Source organism: Ovis canadensis, chromosome 11, assembly GCF_042477335.2.
Source record: "Ovis canadensis isolate MfBH-ARS-UI-01 breed Bighorn chromosome 11, ARS-UI_OviCan_v2, whole genome shotgun sequence".
NCBI classification, from domain to species: Eukaryota; Metazoa; Chordata; class Mammalia; order Artiodactyla; family Bovidae; genus Ovis; species Ovis canadensis.
In genome coordinates this window covers 64540236-64557171 of record NC_091255.1, presented here as the reverse complement: position 1 = coordinate 64557171, position 16936 = coordinate 64540236, and the positions used below count along the sequence as shown (strand labels likewise).

At 54.4% G+C, this 16936-nt stretch overlaps 1 protein-coding gene across 1 annotated transcript; it reads right to left on the bottom strand.

Annotated features, from left to right (window-relative positions):
• Nucleotides 1-92: 92 nt before the first annotated feature.
• FADS6 (fatty acid desaturase 6) lies at nucleotides 93-15848 on the bottom strand. Its single transcript, XM_069543967.1, has 6 exons — nucleotides 15188-15848; nucleotides 14380-14546; nucleotides 3666-3846; nucleotides 2724-2911; nucleotides 1315-1494; nucleotides 93-523 (listed from the first exon to the last, which is right to left on the bottom strand). The coding sequence occupies exons 1-6, from the start codon at nucleotides 15348-15350 to the stop codon at nucleotides 374-376; spliced, it is 1029 nt and encodes a 342-aa protein (XP_069400068.1). The 5' UTR covers nucleotides 15351-15848; the 3' UTR covers nucleotides 93-373.
• Between the last annotated feature and the right edge of the window lie 1088 nt (nucleotides 15849-16936).

Below are 16936 nucleotides of genomic sequence, written 5' to 3'. Positions count from 1 at the left end.
CCTCCTGGCCTGCCCCCAACCTAGGGCCTCCCCTTACCCCTGTCCTCTAGCCCTCCCGAGGCTCAGAGCGGAAGCAAGAAGGAATCCAGCTGTTTAGTCCTGAGATGAAGTTGGCTGAGGTCCAGACTAGCAGACTGCCCAGCCACCTTTATTCCTCAAAACTTAAAAAAGCAAGCAGGGCAGGCGATCCCTGGAAGCCCCGGCGCGAGCTCCCCGCCTCACTGTCCACCTGCGCCTCCACACTCTGGTGGAGCGAAGCACAGCCCCTGGGCGGGAGCCAGCGCCCTCTCGGCCCCAGGGGTGGCCAGCAGAGGCAGGAGAGCCAGAGCTGGGCCCCGGGAAGGAGAGTGGGGTGGCTGGGCCGGCCCGTCCCTCACTGCAGCCCCACCAGCTCTGTGATGGGAGGAGTCTGCACCATGAACTCCTCGTAGCGTTGGAGAAACAGCCGGAACCGAGCCAGGTAGGAGTCCTCGTTGTATGGCAGCTGCTTCTCGTGGAGGAACTGGGACACCACAGGCTTCACCTGCCAGAAGGTGGGCGGGAGGAGAGGCTGCAGATAGAGGCATCCTCATGGGGACCCTTCCTCTCCCCAGCCCCCAACTCCTATCTGCTTTGTCGCATGATGCTGGGGAGGAGCTGAGGGGCTGGGAGAACTCCCACATTTCCAGCAGGAAAGGGAAAGGTAGTTTTATCCCCAGCATTCTTCTCTGGGGATCCTGACTATCTGACAGTCCTCTTTAGCATAAGAGGACAAATGCCATCTCTCCCTTTCACCAAGCACATACAGGGGCCTGACATTTCAGGTCCATTTCTCCATTATCTTCAAAACCTGTCAACATAAGCGCTGCTTGAAAGTGTTAGTTGCTCAGTTGTGTCTGACTCTTTGCAACTCCTTGTACTGCAGCCCGCCAGGCTCCACTGTCCATGGAATTCTCCAAACAAGAATACTGGAGTGAGTAGCCATTCCCTTCTCCAGGGGATCTTCCCAACCCAGGGATTGAACCCGGGTCTTCTGCATTGCAGGCAGGTTCTTTACTGTCTGAGCCACCAGGGAAGCCCAAGCACGGCTTAGTCCCATTTTACAGATGAGGAAGCTGAGGCTCAGAGACACTCAGTTAACTTGTACAGAGTCACACTGCTTGGTCAGAAACCTAAGTGTTTCTGATCAAAAGCCACACTGCTGCTTGTTCCCTGAGCGGCCCCTTCCTGAGAAATTCTGGCCAGGTCAGTTGGTCAGAGGGCTCTGAAGGGGACTCCCCCTCCACCCTCAGGCAGCTCCCTCATCCAAGCCCCTCCAGCCCCACCCTCGTCTACCTTCAGGCACATGTTGTCGGAGAGCCTGGGGAAGAGGTGGTGTTCCACGTGGCAGCTGATGAGAGAGTGGCCGAACGCCCAGTCCAGCACGGGCAGCCGGGGCAGGTTAAGCACCCCCAGGCTCATCATGTGGATCCGTCGGGGCTTCTTGTCGGGGGAGAACATGGGCAGCCCGATGTGCTGTGACAGACACAAGGGTCAGGCCCGGGGGCCGGGCTGGGCAGACCCGTGTGTCCCCACCCCACCCCGGCATCCTCAGCTGGCACCCAGGGGCCCCGTGGGTCCTTGTGTGTGTCTCATGTCCTGCTCCGGCAGGACCCAGAAGAGGCACAAGGAGGCTGAGATTCTGTGTCCTGTGCTGAGCCTCGCCCATCCCTGGACCAGTCCCCATGTCAGCGCAATGAATGGGAGTCTGGGTGCCCCTCTGGCCCTGTGGTCCTCTAAGTCCACGACTGCCCCCCACTGTCCCTCACATCCCTGTGCCTTCGCTTCATCCTGAAAAAACCCTTCTCTGCTCTCCTTTCAACAATCAAAATCCTGCTCATGGTTCAAGAAACGCCTCCTCTGCCAGGTGTTGTCCTCAGTCTAGAAGATGAGGAAGTGAGTGGGAACTTCCGGTCTCACCGGACAAGCGGAGGGAACACAACCGTGGGATTAAGTCGTTAATGGCCAGGTGGTAAGTGCTAGGTTGGGATCCTCACTGGTCCAGGGAGCAGGGAGGTGACCGTCCCCACTGAAGTGGCCCCAGAAGTGAGCGCTGAGCTGCCAGCCTCCCACAAAGACCTCCCATCTCCAGCATCTTACCTAGACACATGCCCGCTGGGACCTCGGTGATGGCCCTTGTTTCACTTCCCTCGGGCTCATCACAGTAAGAGCCCCGAGGCTAGGAGCTGGGGTCCTATTCACTTGTGTCCCTAAGGAGCTTAATAAGTAAACTGTGCACATGTGCGTGCAAGGTCGCTTCAGTCATGTCTGACTCTTTGCACCCCTGTGGACTGTAGCCCACCAGGCGCCTCTGTCCATGGGATTCTCCAGGCAAGAGTACTGGGACAGATTGCCATGCCCTCCTCCAGGGGATCTTCCCAACCCAGGGACCAAGCCCGGGTCTCTTACGTCTCCTGCATTGGCAGGCAGGCTCTTTACCATTCATGCCACCTCTGCACAGAAGCTGCTTAATAACTCTCATCCATGCTCGAGTGGCAGCCAGTGTTGAAGGGAAGTTAACTCCTTACCTGAGACCAAAACTCTCCGTGATGACCCACAGGGAGAAGGGCAGAGGGTAAGAGTAGGGAGTACTTCACCTGGTGGCCTCTCTCTCCCTAGAATCTAGAGTTCAGCCTTTGGCCAGGCACCCCGGAGGGTGGTCCCCATGCCCACCTCCCCTGTGTGCAGGGTAGGGGAGGCCTCACCTGAAAGATGTTGACGTGGAGATAAGGGTGGGCCAGCAGGGACCTGGTGATGAGCATGCAGGCCAGGGCCGAGCCGGGGCTCTGGAAGCCAGACACATTCAGGAGCAGCCAGTATTGAGAATAAAGGCCCAGGGAGATGAGGCCCAGTGTCCGCAGGGCCGTCCTGAGCTCCACCTCTCTCAGCCGCTCTACCAGAAGGGGCGAGAGGTTGGGGGAGGGGGGGTTGGCAAGGTTCTGATACAACAGGAGCAGGCTCCCTGGTGGCTGAGTGGTGCAAACTCGGGTGATCAAGGTAGTTACAGCCCTGAAGAGTAGGCTCATTCGCTTTTCTTTCCCCCTTTGGCTGCACTGTGTGGCTTACAGGATTTTAGTTCCCCGACCAGGGATCAAACCCAGGCCCCAGCAGTGAAAGTGCCAAGTCCTAACCACTGGACCACCAAGGAATTCCCTTTTTTTTTTTCTTTCGCCCATTTTTAGAATAGAAAACAGAGCATTAAGCAACCTGAGGTCAGTCTGATATTAATAGTAAGTGGTGGCATGGGGTTTGAGCCCTTAGCCCCTGCCCCTTCTACCATACAATATTACTCCTACAAGACTAAACATTATAACGTACAACAGAGTATGAGGCCTTTACAAAGCACTTTTACATCTACGACCTCATTATGCTTTCCCACCATCCTTGAGGAGCAGGGAAGAACCTGAAGTTCAGAGACGTTAAGTTACCTGCCTGCAGTCATCACCCGCCAGTAAGCGGCAGAGTCAGACTGGGCCCCAGCTCCAAAGTTCTTTCCACCCTGCTTGGCTGTCTCAGAAGGTTTCTGTCTGGTCTCAACTCAGGGCTCATCGCTTCCTTCATGAAGCCTCCACGAAGCCAGGAGAGGGAGGAAGGGAAGGGGGGTGGGGGGACCAGGTCTTTGCAGGGCATGGCCCTGGCTTACTCACCCACAGCCACCAGCGGGGTTATGATGGGGATCAAGAGAGGAGCGAGGAACATGTAGACGTAGCGGTTGAGGCAAGGCAGCCTCCACGTGCTTGAGTCCCCCAGGCCCAGCACGTTGGTGTAGCCATGGTGCATCTTCACGTGTCCATACTTGGCATACTCCGCAGTGAAGGACGTGCATACCTGGAGGAGGGAGCCGGAAGCGGGGCGGGGTCCACATCATAGGCGAGCAAAGCTGGCCCTTGGAGCCTCGAAAAGACCCTCCTTCCCCAGACTCTGCCTTTCCAAGGCCTTCCTGCCTTCCACCCCCAGCTCATCAGCCTTGACCATCAGCTCTCAGGGACCTAGGGCAGCAACCCCATCCTGGGACTTCCCTGGTGGTTCGGTGATTAAGAATCTGCCTGCCCGTGCAGGGGTGGCGGGTTCAATCCCTGGTTGGGGAACTAAGAGCCCGCATGCCTGGAGGCAGCTAAGCCCAGTGTGCCACAACTACTGAGTCTGCACATTCAAGAGTCCCGCAGCACAACTAGAGGAGCCCACGCGCTGCAGTGAAAAGCCAGTGAGCCGCAGAGAGAGATCCTGCGGTTGGGTGCCGCAGCTGAGACCTGATGCGCGTGTGCGTGCGCGCGTCGGCGCGCTACGTCGATTCATTGGTCCATACCGACTCTTTGCGACCCCATGGACTATAGCCCGCCAGGCTCCTCTGTCCATGGGATACTCCAGGCAAGAATACTGGAGTGGGTCGCCGTGCCCTCGTCCAGGGGATCTTCCCGACTCAGCGATGGAACCCTCATCTCTTGTCTCCTGCACTGGCAGGCAGGTTCTTTCCCACTAGCGCCACTTGGGAAGCCCCTAAGAACCGATGCAACCAAATAAATAATCATAAAAAAAAAAAAGCAACTGTATCCACTCAGCATGATGCTGCAAAGCATTTGGGGGCGGGAGGCCAGCAAGTCTGAGAGGGCTGCTGGAGGACCGGACGCATTGAAGGCAAAGCTCCAGGCATCTGATGGCAATTATTTCGCGAGTGTTCACCGTGGAAACATCTGCACTTTCATGACACTGCTTTGCATCCTGAGCCCACCACAGTGAGGGGAGTCTAGGGAGGAAGAAATGCCATCTTCTGAACGGTCCCTGAGGGTGGCACCCAGGGTGAGGGTGCCCCAGTGGTGGCCAAGAGTTAACTTCCTAGGGGTGACTCTTTGGCATGACCCCACGTGAGAGTCTCTGAAGCTGGTAGGAGCAGCAGCAGCAGCTACCTGACTCCCAGAAGAGCAGTCATTCTGAATATGAAAGAGGCGCCAAAGTGTTTCTCATGCAGATATATGCAAATTAACACACCCAACCTCAGTCTCTTCCAATATTTTATCCAAAAGCCAGAAGACTTTGCTCATTTTATTGAAGATGCTGCCTGCCTATATCCTGGAGGGTGTGAAGGGCGACCCAATGCCAGTCACTGTGAGCGCCACAAAGAGCAGAGCAGGGGACTTCCCCGGTGGTCCAGTGGTTAAGGCTGTGGGCTCCCAGGGCAGGGGCCTTGGATGCAGTCCTCGGTCAGGGATCCCTAAATGCTGCACGGCACGGTCAAATAAAAAAATAAAAAATAAATTTTTAAAAAGTAAAATATAATCAATTATTAAAAAAAAAAAAAAAAAGACCAGTTGGTTCACAAAGGAGCTGTTGCCAGGATCTGCCAGGGCCTCTGCCCAAGGCTTGCAAGTGTATTTTGAGCCTCACGGTTCTGTAGCTGGAAAAAAGTAACCAGGCTTTTGTTGTTGGTTTTTTGTTTGTTTTTAATTTAATTATTAATTACTTCTCGGCCGCTCAAGGACTTTCTCGAGGGTGGCTTCTCTTGTCCCCGAGCACAGGCTCTAGGGTGTGCAGGCTTCAGCGGTGGTGACACACAGGCTTAGCTGACCCTGGGCATATGGGGTCTTCCCGGACCAGGGGTCGAACCGGCGTCCCCTACACTGGCACCAAAAGGGAAGTCCGTGACTGCCTTCAACCGATGTTTTTAGCTGTTTTCCTTCCTCATACTTCTGCTCCAAAGGCTGAGCCTGCCTGCATTGCTTTTTGCTTCAAGAAATGTTAGCTGCACTCAGCAATCTGCTCTTCCTTCTTGCCCTTCCTTCTGGCACCTCTGCTCAGACTAGCAGCTGATCATGCTTTGAGCCAGAAACAGCCTGGGGCCTGAACCTTACCAAGCTTGACCTCAGGGGCCTGTGGGGCCAGATTCTCAGCCACATGCCCAGACCAGAGAACTGGGGGCAGGGCCCACCGTGTAACACCTGGTTTGTGACTCAGCACAAGCTTCTGGAATATGTGTGACCTGCCTTTTTGCAAGAATAAGAACAGATCTGAGAGGACTTCCCTGGTGGTCCAGGGCTGAGACTTCACCTCCTAATGAGGGGGTTCGGGTTCGGGTTCCATCCCTGGTTGGGAGCTAAAACCCCACCGCTTCCCAACAGAGGCAGAATTGTAACACATTCAATAAAGACTTTTAAAATGGTCCACATTAAAAAAGAAAAGAAACCCAGATCTGAGGCTATTTCTATACACTGGAATTCTCCCTCCCATCTAAATGTTCTTTCCAGAACGAGAGGGAACATGGTGGGCTTGGGAGGAGGAGAGAGACTGGACACAGGGTTCGGCATGTATTATGTGCACCCATCAAAGGACAGGGGGACAGGGCCACGCATTACAGACGGTCCTGCTGCAAAGGATTATTTACAGGCCTTGCCCAAGACGATCTCCCATCCAGACCCAGAGAAAGTTCCAGAAGCTTCCTGATATCACTACCTTCTACGACTCTCAGGCAGACTTAAGAACCTAGATCTCTTAGCCGCACTCAGGCCCCTCAAGTGGCCAAAGTGAGTGTGGGGTAGACGTCAGTATAATTCCTCTCAACATCTCCTCTCAGCTACAGTTGGGGGACCCACCACACTCTGCAGCCCTCGAGTGGCAACTACCGGAGCCCACGCGCCTAAAGCCGGTGCTCCCCAGCAAGAGAAGCCACCGTAGTGAGGAGCCCGAGCACCTTAACGAAGAGGTGCTCACCATGACTAGAGAAAGCCCAAGAGCAACAGCAAAGACCCAGGGCAGCCAAAAGCAAATAAATAAAAATTAAAATAAATCGGGGTCCCTCCTCCCCAGATCTCTCATTCATTTAGTTGTTTATTAAGCATTCTCAGACCTCCACCAGCAGCCAAAGGTAGTTCTCTAACTTGGTACTTTTGTAAATAATTTATTTTTTGAGCAGGTAATATGTTTGCATAATTCAAAAAATATGCAGTGGGGTGGGGAAGTCTTCTTCCTACCCCACCCCCCAATTGCCCCATTTTCCTCCTGGGAGGTGAGGGAGGTCCTCTATCTCTTTATGTGTCCTCTAATATTTTCCTCTTTTAATTTTTAAGCAAACAATATTTTGCAGGATTGAAAACCGTCATTACAAGATTAGGACACAGAGTGTCCTAACAGGTCACTTACTGGATCGGAAGGGGAGGGTCAGGATGAGGCAGGTGCCAGGCGGAGGCTGTAGGTGTGGCCACTGAGAGAGGTGAGGACCAGAGGGCAGGGGCAGAAGGAGGGATCTGGAGGGAGGAAGAGGCAATCAAGACAGGAGCCAAGTCTCCAGCTCAAAGCCTGGTGGGCGGGGGGGGCGGGGGGGGTGGGGGGTGGGGGGGGGCGGGGGGGTCGCTCCAGAGACGGGGACAGGAGAAGAGGGCCACAGGGTGGGCAGGGTGAGGAGGAGGGGCTGGGGGTTGTCCCAGAGGCAGCATCCCTCAGGCAGGAGGGACTGTGGGCTGGAGTCTTCCCCGCTTAAAGTTTGTCAAATCAAGTATAGGACACCTGAGGACTTACTTGGTGGTCCCATGGCTAAGACTTCATGCTCCCAGCACAGGGGGCCTGGGTTCCATCCCTGGTTAGGGAATTAGATCCCATGTGTCTCAACTAAAGATCTCACATGCTGCAACTAAGACCCAGCACAGCCAAATAATGTTGTTTTTTTTTTTAAAGTATAGGACATAGAAACAGAAATAGCAACCCATTCCAGTATTCTTGCCTGAAGAACTCTATGGAGCCTGGTGTGCTATAGTCCATGGGGTCACAAAAAGTCTAACCAGCAACCACCTTCCCACTTCTGGGCCCAGCCAGCCTGTCCTGACAGCGTCTCCTCCAGACGCTCTCACCAGGGGTTCTCAGCTTTGCCACTATTGCCTCTGGGGACTGGGGGCTTCCTTGGTGGCTCAGACGGTAAAGAATCTGCCTGCAATGTGGGAGAGCTGGGTTAGATCCCTGGGAAGGGAAGATTCCCCTGGAGGAAGGCATGGCAACCCACTCCAGTATTCCTGTCTGGAGAAGCCCATGGACAGAGGAGCCTGTCAGGCTACAGTCCATGGGGTTGCAAAGAGTCAGACACCACTGAGGGACTAACACTTTCATACTTTTATGTTCCATATCCTGTGCATAGTAGACTGTCTACCAGCAACCTTGGCCCCTATCTGCTAGATGCCAGGACCAACACATACACACTTGGACACATGTGCAGACACACAGACACACCCTAGTCATCACAGCCCAAAACACAGGCAGACACTGACCATGTCCCTGCCACACCCTCTCCTCTCTGTGTTCCCCCAGCCTTCACACAGCCGCCTTCACAATCTGCCTGTCCGGGCCCTGGGCTACATTGTGCAGCAGCTGAGCAGCCAGGGGCAAGTGACCTAACCTGCCAGACCAGTGTTTCCTCATCCACAAAGTAAGCGTGATAATAGGTTTGACCGCACAGGGAGGCGTGATTATTAACTGACATCAACTACACAGTAAGCACCCAGTAATGGTCAGTGGGTATAATTAAGACTTCTATTATTTTGATGTCATTCGTGTGTGCCTGTTTACCCACTGGACTCTGACCCCTTGGGGAACTGGAAAAGGGTTCTGCTCACCATTGTGTCCCCAGCACCCAGCAGAGGGCTGGGCCGGGAGCGAAAGCTCGGTGATTTTTGAGCTGCTCAGCCAGCACCCATGTGGAGCCTCAACTGACAGACACTGTTTCAGCCCCCAGATCTCCCCAGCAAACCCAGCTTCCCTCCAAGTCTCCCCTCCTCGCTGGGCAGCCACAAGCCCCCTGGAGCAGCACCACCCTTTTCTCCAAGACCCCTCACCACCATACCCACCCAAGGACACTCACCAGGCTCAGGGCCACCACGCACAGACGACCACCTGACCCTGCTCCAGCATCCTCAGCCTCTGGGGGTCCATGTGCAAGCCCACGGGGCCAAGCTTTTGGAGACCCAGCGGTGTGGGAACTGCCACATGACCCCTTGCAAGTACATTTTACAAATCTGCACACACAATAAAATCACACAGACACACACACACCAAAGCCAACGTCCTGGTGTGCTGAATCGCTGTTCAGTTGCTCAGTCGTGTCTGACTCTCTGCGACCCCACAGACTTGCAGCCTGCCAGGCTCCTCTGTCCATGGGCTTTCCCAGGCAAGAATACTGGTGTGGGTTGCCATTTCCTTCTCCAGGGGACCTTCCTCCCTCAGGGATCGAACCCACGTCTCCTGCATTGGCAGGTGAATTCTTCACCACTGAGCCACCAGGGTGGCTCAAATGTGGTATCAAATGTTGAATGACAAATACATGTAACTATTGAGGAGACTAGGTAAAGGGTCCACTGGACCGCTTTGTCCCCTCTGATCTGTTTTTGCAGTGTCTTATAAATCTCTAATTATTTCAAAAGCACAAAAGTTTTGTTTTTTTTTTTAGAAGAAGTATGTTTTGTACTACAGGTCTGAGTTTGCCTGCTAAATTTTTTTTTAATTAAAAAATTTAAAAATCACAGTGGAGCATGCTCAGAGGACCACCCCTCAGGGTTCAGGTGGGGCCAAACAGAAACAAGGTGAGAGCCCAGAAGATAAAGGGCCACAGTGAATTGGTAGGAAGAGAATCATAATCATTCGAGCATTGTAATCAGGCTCCCCAGGTTCTGGGCTCAGGCTTGGTTTCCACCACTACCACAGGGGACTGGAAAGAAGGTGACAGTATTCCCCCGGGTGACAACCCTCCCCCTGGGCAGAGCCGGCCTGGGCTCTCCGTGGACCAGCTGTGACGCCACCCCCATAGCACAAAGCCGACTTTAAAAGGAAAGTTGGAAGTTGAGACACAATGGAGCTTAGTAACTGGCACGGCCTGTTCCCTCCCACTTAGGGGAACATCTTGACTGTGAGTGACTGTCAAGGGAGTCCCTAAAGCCTTCCTGATTGCAGGAGTTAATCTTCTCCAACTGAAGACAGAGTTGCCATATGATCCTGCAACCCAATCCTGGGTATGGATCTGGAGAAAACTATAATTCGAAAAGATACATGCATCCCTGTGTTCATTACAGCACTATTTATAATAGCCAAGACATGGAAACAGACTAAATGACCATCGACACATGAATGAATAAAGCAGATGTGGTATATACATATATATAAAATATGATAATATATACTATATGGAATATAATGTGATTATAAGATGTGAAACATATATATTATATGGAATATTAATCATAAAAAAGAATGAAATAATACCACTTGCAGCAACATGGATGGACCTAGAGATTATCATATTAAGTAAGTTAGAATGAGAAGGACAAACACTGTATGACAGATATCACTTATATGTGATCAATTTATCTACAAAACAGAAACAGACTCACAGACACAGGGGACAGACTCACAGACACGGGGAGCAGACTTGGGGTTGCCAAGGGGGATAGGAGTGGGGGAGTGACTGGGAGTCTGGGGTCAGCAGGTGCAAACTATTACAGAGAATGGCTGAATACCCTGGGATAAGCCATAATGGAAAATAATACGAAAAAGAATGTGTATATGTGTGTGTGTGTGTAACTGAATCACCTTGCTGTATAGTGGAAATTAACACAACATTGTAAATCAACTATAAATTAAAAAATAAACTTTTCCAAGCTTCAGTACTGGAACGATGGGGGCCTGCCCACCCCAGCCTGCCCCTACATTCCTGTGGCCCTTGACAGGCAGTACCCAAGAAGATAACTGAAGTTCTCATGACATAACCCAGGATAGGGAGCAGGCAGGGGAGGGTAATCCGTGGGCAAGGGAAAGGGTCAGAGGTGCACTGAATGGAATGGAACATTGTGGTGTAGATGGGAAGTGGGTGTTCGGAGGGAAGTCAATCCTGGCCTGAGTGGGGTATATGATTTTGGATACTTTAGCAGAGAAGCAATAGCAACCTGGATGTCAGCTGCCCACGCCATCCTGGCTGCCCGCCCCTCAGATCCAACGGGTCAGAAAGGGTGACTTCTCTCACCCCCAGCTCGTGCCAGCAGATTGTGAAAGAGGCCTGGCAAAAGCTGGGTGCGCCAGGAAAGCCAGTGACACTCCAGTTGACACCTGAGGCTGTGACTAGGGTACTAGATTCTTCTATAGTGACGCTGCCTCCTGAGGGTCACGGTTTGGAAAGAGCGCAGGCAGTTGACAAGCGGAGGATGAAAGAGAGACAACAGGACGTGAAAGATGGAGGAGCCGGGGATCCAGGAGGGTCCCAGGTAGTCTGCTGAGATCCTACTTGGCAAGAGCTGGTCCTCTGTGTGATGCAAAGGATAGGTATGGTTCAGGGCCTCAGCAAACAGCCCCCTCAATACACACACACACACCACACACAGATCCACTAAGCTTTGTATAAGCTGGTCAACCTTTCAGTTAAAAATAAACAACGCTGGGCTTCCCTAGTGGGCTCAACGGTAAAGAATCTGCCTGCCAATACAGGCAACACGGGTTCGATCCCTGGTCCGAGAAGATCCCACATGCTGTGGTACTGCTCAGCCCGTGTGCCACAGCTAATGAGCACAGGCTCCAGAGACTGGGAACCGCAATTTCTGAAGCCCTCACACACGAGAGCTCTGTTGCTCTGCAACAAGAGAAGCCACCGCAAGGAGAAGCCAGCGCATGGCAACTGGAGAGTAACCCCAGCTTGCCACTACTAGAGAAAAGCCCTGCAGCAACAAAGATCCAGCGCAGACAAAAGTGTTAAAAAAAAAAAGCAAACAGAAAACTAAAGCATTTGAAGAAGTTAAAAAAAAAAAAAAAACCACTAACAAACAAAACATGTAACAAAAACCGCTAACCTTTTCCTTGCAACTGACTGTGTGTTCCCTCCAGAGGAAAAAAAAAGGTGATGGGTGTGGTGGAGCTTGTTACTTGGAGGCAGGCATTGAAGAGTCAGGCCTAGGCCCTAATGAAGACCTAGGGTGTCTCGTTTAATGTTCACACTGGTTTCACAATGGAAGTAACATTCTTCTTCTCATTTGTTACATGGAGAAACCAACACTTAGATGCTAAATTAAGTAACTTGTCCAAGGTCACAGAGTCAGTGTGTCCAAGGTGGCCCCGACACTGTCCGCTGCCTGGTTGACAAAAGGAAAGAATCCACTAGCCCCACCCATGCCAGTGGCCGAGGACGTGGAGCCGTCGGCTCCTTCCCACTGGGAGCTGAATCTTCCCTGAGGTTGGCCAGAGTCAGGGCCATGCCTTGAGGCATGGGGGGGTGGAAAAGCAGAGGCCTCCCACTCAGGTTGCCCTCAAGAAATTTGCAATCTGCCTGCAGCATACCAGCCGTCACAGCTGGGGATGGAAGCCAAGCCTTCCCCACTATGTGGGGCTCACCCGCCTCTAGGCTGTGACCTTCCGGCAGCCTGCTCTTCACCGGACCTTGTCCCCGTGTCCCCTGCAGGGTCATCGTCTACAAACATTGAGCTCAGCCCTGTGCCAGGGACTAAAGAGGCAAAGATGAGGCCACTGCCCTGGGTCCCAGGGGACGAGACGAGGTGCGGCCACCAGGCTGCCGGGGTCCCTCCAGGTGGGTCCCGTGCTGTGGTTCAGCTGGAGCCCTCCATCTGGGGAGCCTGGGAAGACTCCACCTTCTCAGCTGCCCCCAGGCCCCTGGGGCTCAGTGCAGCTTTGACAGAGCCCACGTGATAGCACAACATGCTTGGTTCCTCTTCTGCTTGTGATTACAAACTTGGTGGGGAGGGCATCTGACCCTGGCTCCAGGGTTGCGTCTGTACCTTAGAGCCTGGCTGAGACCAACGCTCAGGGGTCCCTGGGAAGAAGAGTGTCTTGAAATGGACCCTGAGGAACCATTGGTTCCCCTTGTCCTTTTTAAAAAGTATATTTCTTTATTTTTCTTTATTTGGCTATGCTGGGTCTTCGGTGCAGCATGTGGGATCTAGATCGCGGATCCGGGATCAAACCCAGGAACCTGCATTGGGAAACCTGCCTCGGTGTCTTACCCACTGGACCGGAAGTCCCCCCCACTGGTCCTCTGCATTTTAGAAATGTGTGCAGGGATTTCCCTGATGGTCCAGCGGGTAAGACTTGACGCTCCAAATGCACCAGGTTCAGTCCCTAGCTGGGGAACCAGATCCCACATGCTGCAACTAAAGATCATGCAACGAAGATCAAAGATCCCAAGTGCCACAACTAAGACCTGATGCCAAATAAATAAATATCTTAGAAAATAACAAATTAAGGAATCTCCCTCCCTTTAAGAAAAAAATAGAAACGTGTGCAGGTGGGAGAGGCGGGTTTGGGGACACTGAAGGCGATGGAGGGCGCTGGACAGACAGGGCTTCCTCTCGTCTAACTCATGCACTATAAGTTTATAAAACGTCCTGTGTGCATGCATGTAGTTATGTAAAGTTATATAACTTTATTAAAAGTTAGTAATTGAGGGACTTCCCTGGTGGTCCAGTGGTTAAGACTTTGAGCTTCCAAGCAAGGGGTGAGGGTTCCATCCCTGGTTGGAAAACTAAGATCCCACCTGCTTCGTGGTGCGGCCAATAAACAAATAAAAGCTCTTTTAAAAAAAGAAAAGTTAATAATTGAGTTAATTGGTCACAGTAACCAGTTCCTGGCAGAAAAGGACTGTTTCTGGTACCAGCTTTCACATTTGTTCATAAGGGACCCAGGGTCCATGGTGGGGGTGGCACCTGGAAGGGAGGGAAGAGGGGGTGTCAGAGCATCAGAGACCTGAGACCGGTCCAGAAAAGGGGAACCAGGCCAGACACCTTTGCCTTCCTGACCGTGCCCACAGGCTGAGGCAGGCTGGGGAGACGGTGGGAGAAGCGGGGCAAGAATCAAGAGAGAGGAGGGGCCCTCCCCATACAGACCCAGGGAAGCAGGGGGCTTCTAGGAGGCTCCACTATCTCCAGGTGTCAGGAGGTGGGGGCTGTTATGGAACTGGGGTGCTGGGACAGACACCAGGCCCCTGCTCCCCCTGCCCTCTGTCCGTGGTTCACATCCCAAACCCCAACTGCAAAACCAGGAAGCCCGAAGGTTGCAGCCAGGACTGCCAGCCGCAGGAGTCCTGGGGGTAGGAAGAAGGACCACCCTCCTGAACCAGTGTTGCGAAGAAGAGAGCCACCCCCAGGAGAAACAGGTGCTCCGGCTGCGTCTCTGGCCTCAGTTGAGCACTGATCATTCCTCATGCAGCCCTCTCCCCTCTCAAGGGCTTGGGGTTGTGCACACACACACACACACACAGACTGTAGTGCAGGCAGGCGACACGCTTGGGCCCACGTGCCAACAGCAGCAGCTGCTGGCCCTCGAGGGCTCACAGGGCTGTGCACGCTTAGATTCTCACATCAAGGCCTCGCAGCGGCTCCCACCCCGTCCCAGGCTCACCTCCACAAAGAAAAGCGTCCAGACCTTGCTCCAGCCTCTGGACTCGGTGAGGGCGCCGTGAGTGGCCAGGTGGCTGCCCTTGACGGTCAGCGTGTAGTGGCACACCCCCAGGATGGTGATGCCCAGGGCAAAGACCAGGGGCCTGTCAGAGCGCAGGCACAGGAACCCTGCGGGGGGCGGGGGGCGGGGGAGAGAGGGTTGGCTGCAAGCGGGAGAGCCTTAAGGGCGGCGGGTCTTTCTCTGATTCTTGGAGATCTGAGCCCAAACGCCCCAGCCTGCACCCCTGGAAGCCCGGGCCAAAGAGGGCCCAGCCCTGGGGACTGCCACGGACAGCGATGTGGCAGGTTCCATGAAGGCCAGAGTAGGATGGGTTGGCTCTCCCTAAAGGCTCTGAGACAAGACAGAGCGCCACTGACTCACGGAGGAGAGGCCGGGAATCTTGATTCTGCGCCCCTGCCAGAGGGAACACGCCCCTCGCCCCCTCCCCGGGCACCCCATGGAGCCCCCTCCCCCTCCCCAGGCCATCTCATCCCCCCACCTCGCCCCTTCCCCCCAGTCCACCCCCCCACCACCCCTACCCCACCCCCGCCGCTTCTCGCTGACTCGGCTCAACTTTCTCCTCCACTGCCCTTCATCCATCGGGGCATCTCCGGGTACACAAGTCACGACTCCCCAACCAGACTTTCCGGGCTGACCCTCTGTCCTGGTGTCCCAGGCACGCGCCATCTATCCCACCCCGCCGCCCGTCCCGGACACCCTCCCCCACCGCCCAGCGGGCCCCGCAGCCCCCAGTCCCCGTGTCCCTCACCGGGTGGCAAAGCGAAGAGGCTGAGCGCGAGGATGGCGCAGTCCACGCCGTGGCGCTCCCACCACGAGCTCGCCCTCACTACCTCCTGCACCCGCGCCTCCAGCTCGCCCAGCAGCGCCTCGGCCCCGGCGCTCTCCCGGGGCGCGCCCCCCGCCGGCTCCATGGGTTCCGCGCTCGGGCCGGGCACCCGCCGAGGACTCGCAGGATCGGGAGCGTCTGCGGCGCCGGGCGGCCGAGGCGCCGAGCGCGAGCGAGCGCGGGCGGGGCGGAGTCACGCGGCAGCTGGGGACACCCGCCCCCGGTATCAGGGTGCGCGCCCAGAGCGACCCGGCCGGTCGGGGCCACCCTCCTGGCGGGCGGGGCCAGAACAGGCGCAGGAGGAGCGCACGGATGCGCGGGAGTGGGGAGGCCACCTGGAGCCAGAAGCAAATCGCCGCGGAGGGGACGGGGGCTCGGACGGGATGGGGGCGCGAGGACCCCCGTAGAGACCCTCCTTCCCCAGGACTTTCCCTGACCGCCTGACCTCAAATAACTCCTTTATATAATCCCGGCGCCGCACCTTGCTTGGGTTTGTGGGACCTTTTTTTAATCCCTTAATTTAAGTATTTTTCCCAGTAGCACTTAGCAGCCGCTCCACACCCGACACGGACATTCGTCCCCTGTCTCCACCCACAGAGGGGACGCTGGTACCGGCAGGCCTCACTTTGCCGCTTTTTCTCCAGTCTTATCTTCAGGACCTGAAACAGTGTCGGGAAAGATGTGTGAATTCATGGGACAGAAAGTTCAAGGCCTCGTTCAAGCCTCTGAGTGGTGGTGGTGGTGGTGGGGTGCTCCCCTCTGAATCCGGCTTTAGCAGCCGCACGTGGGAAGCTGTCTCTCTAGCCCAGTGGATTTGGGACTGAAAAGGGACTGCTGTAGAGAAAACGCATTCAGGTGGGGTCCCTCTGCGGTACCGCTCACTCAGGGGTGCCCGGGGCTGAAGGCCACTGCAAAGGGCCCTGGAGACGGGAACAGCACGCGTCCTGGCCCTTCCCATCCGCCCAGGCCCTGACCCGGCGCTGCGGGAGTCTGGCCTTGGCCCTGGGAGCAAAGCCGCTGTGTCGTGCAAGCATTCTCCTCCACTTCCGAGGGTCCTTTCTCCTTTTTCATATGGTTTTTTTCATATGGTTTCATATAGAGGTCCCTTTAAAATGAGGCCTGGGGTGTTGGGGGGCGGGCAGGAGCCCTTTGGAGGAGGGAGGAGAAGAGGGAGAGGAAGGCGGGGAGGAGGCTGGGAGGAAACGGAAGAGAAACCGGAAACAGAGTCCGGAACGCTTAGGACTTGCATTCTTTTATCTTCTTTGGTGTTTTCCTTCATGATTTCTTGCGCGTTTATCCGTTCAATTTTTTAAAAAAAATATATATAGGCAAGATTTTCTTTACCAGGTCAGCAATTCTAAAGAGTTTGTAATTTAACAGGCCAACACACACATACCCAAGCAAACACACCTGGTTCCTTACAGTTTATCACTGCTTCTGCATACTTAACAGGTTTTGTGTAACCCCCACAACTCCCAGAGGATGATGTCATCCCCATTTAATTGATGGAGGCCCAGATCTGCCCACAGCCCCCCCATAGTTACTAAACAGCAAAACTAGAACTCAAATCCAGGACATCTCCTCCAAGCCCAATCATCTTTTGCTTTTATCAGAGATTCTTAAAGACAGAAGCATGGGGTGGTGATGGGGGAGTGACCTTCCCACTCTCTA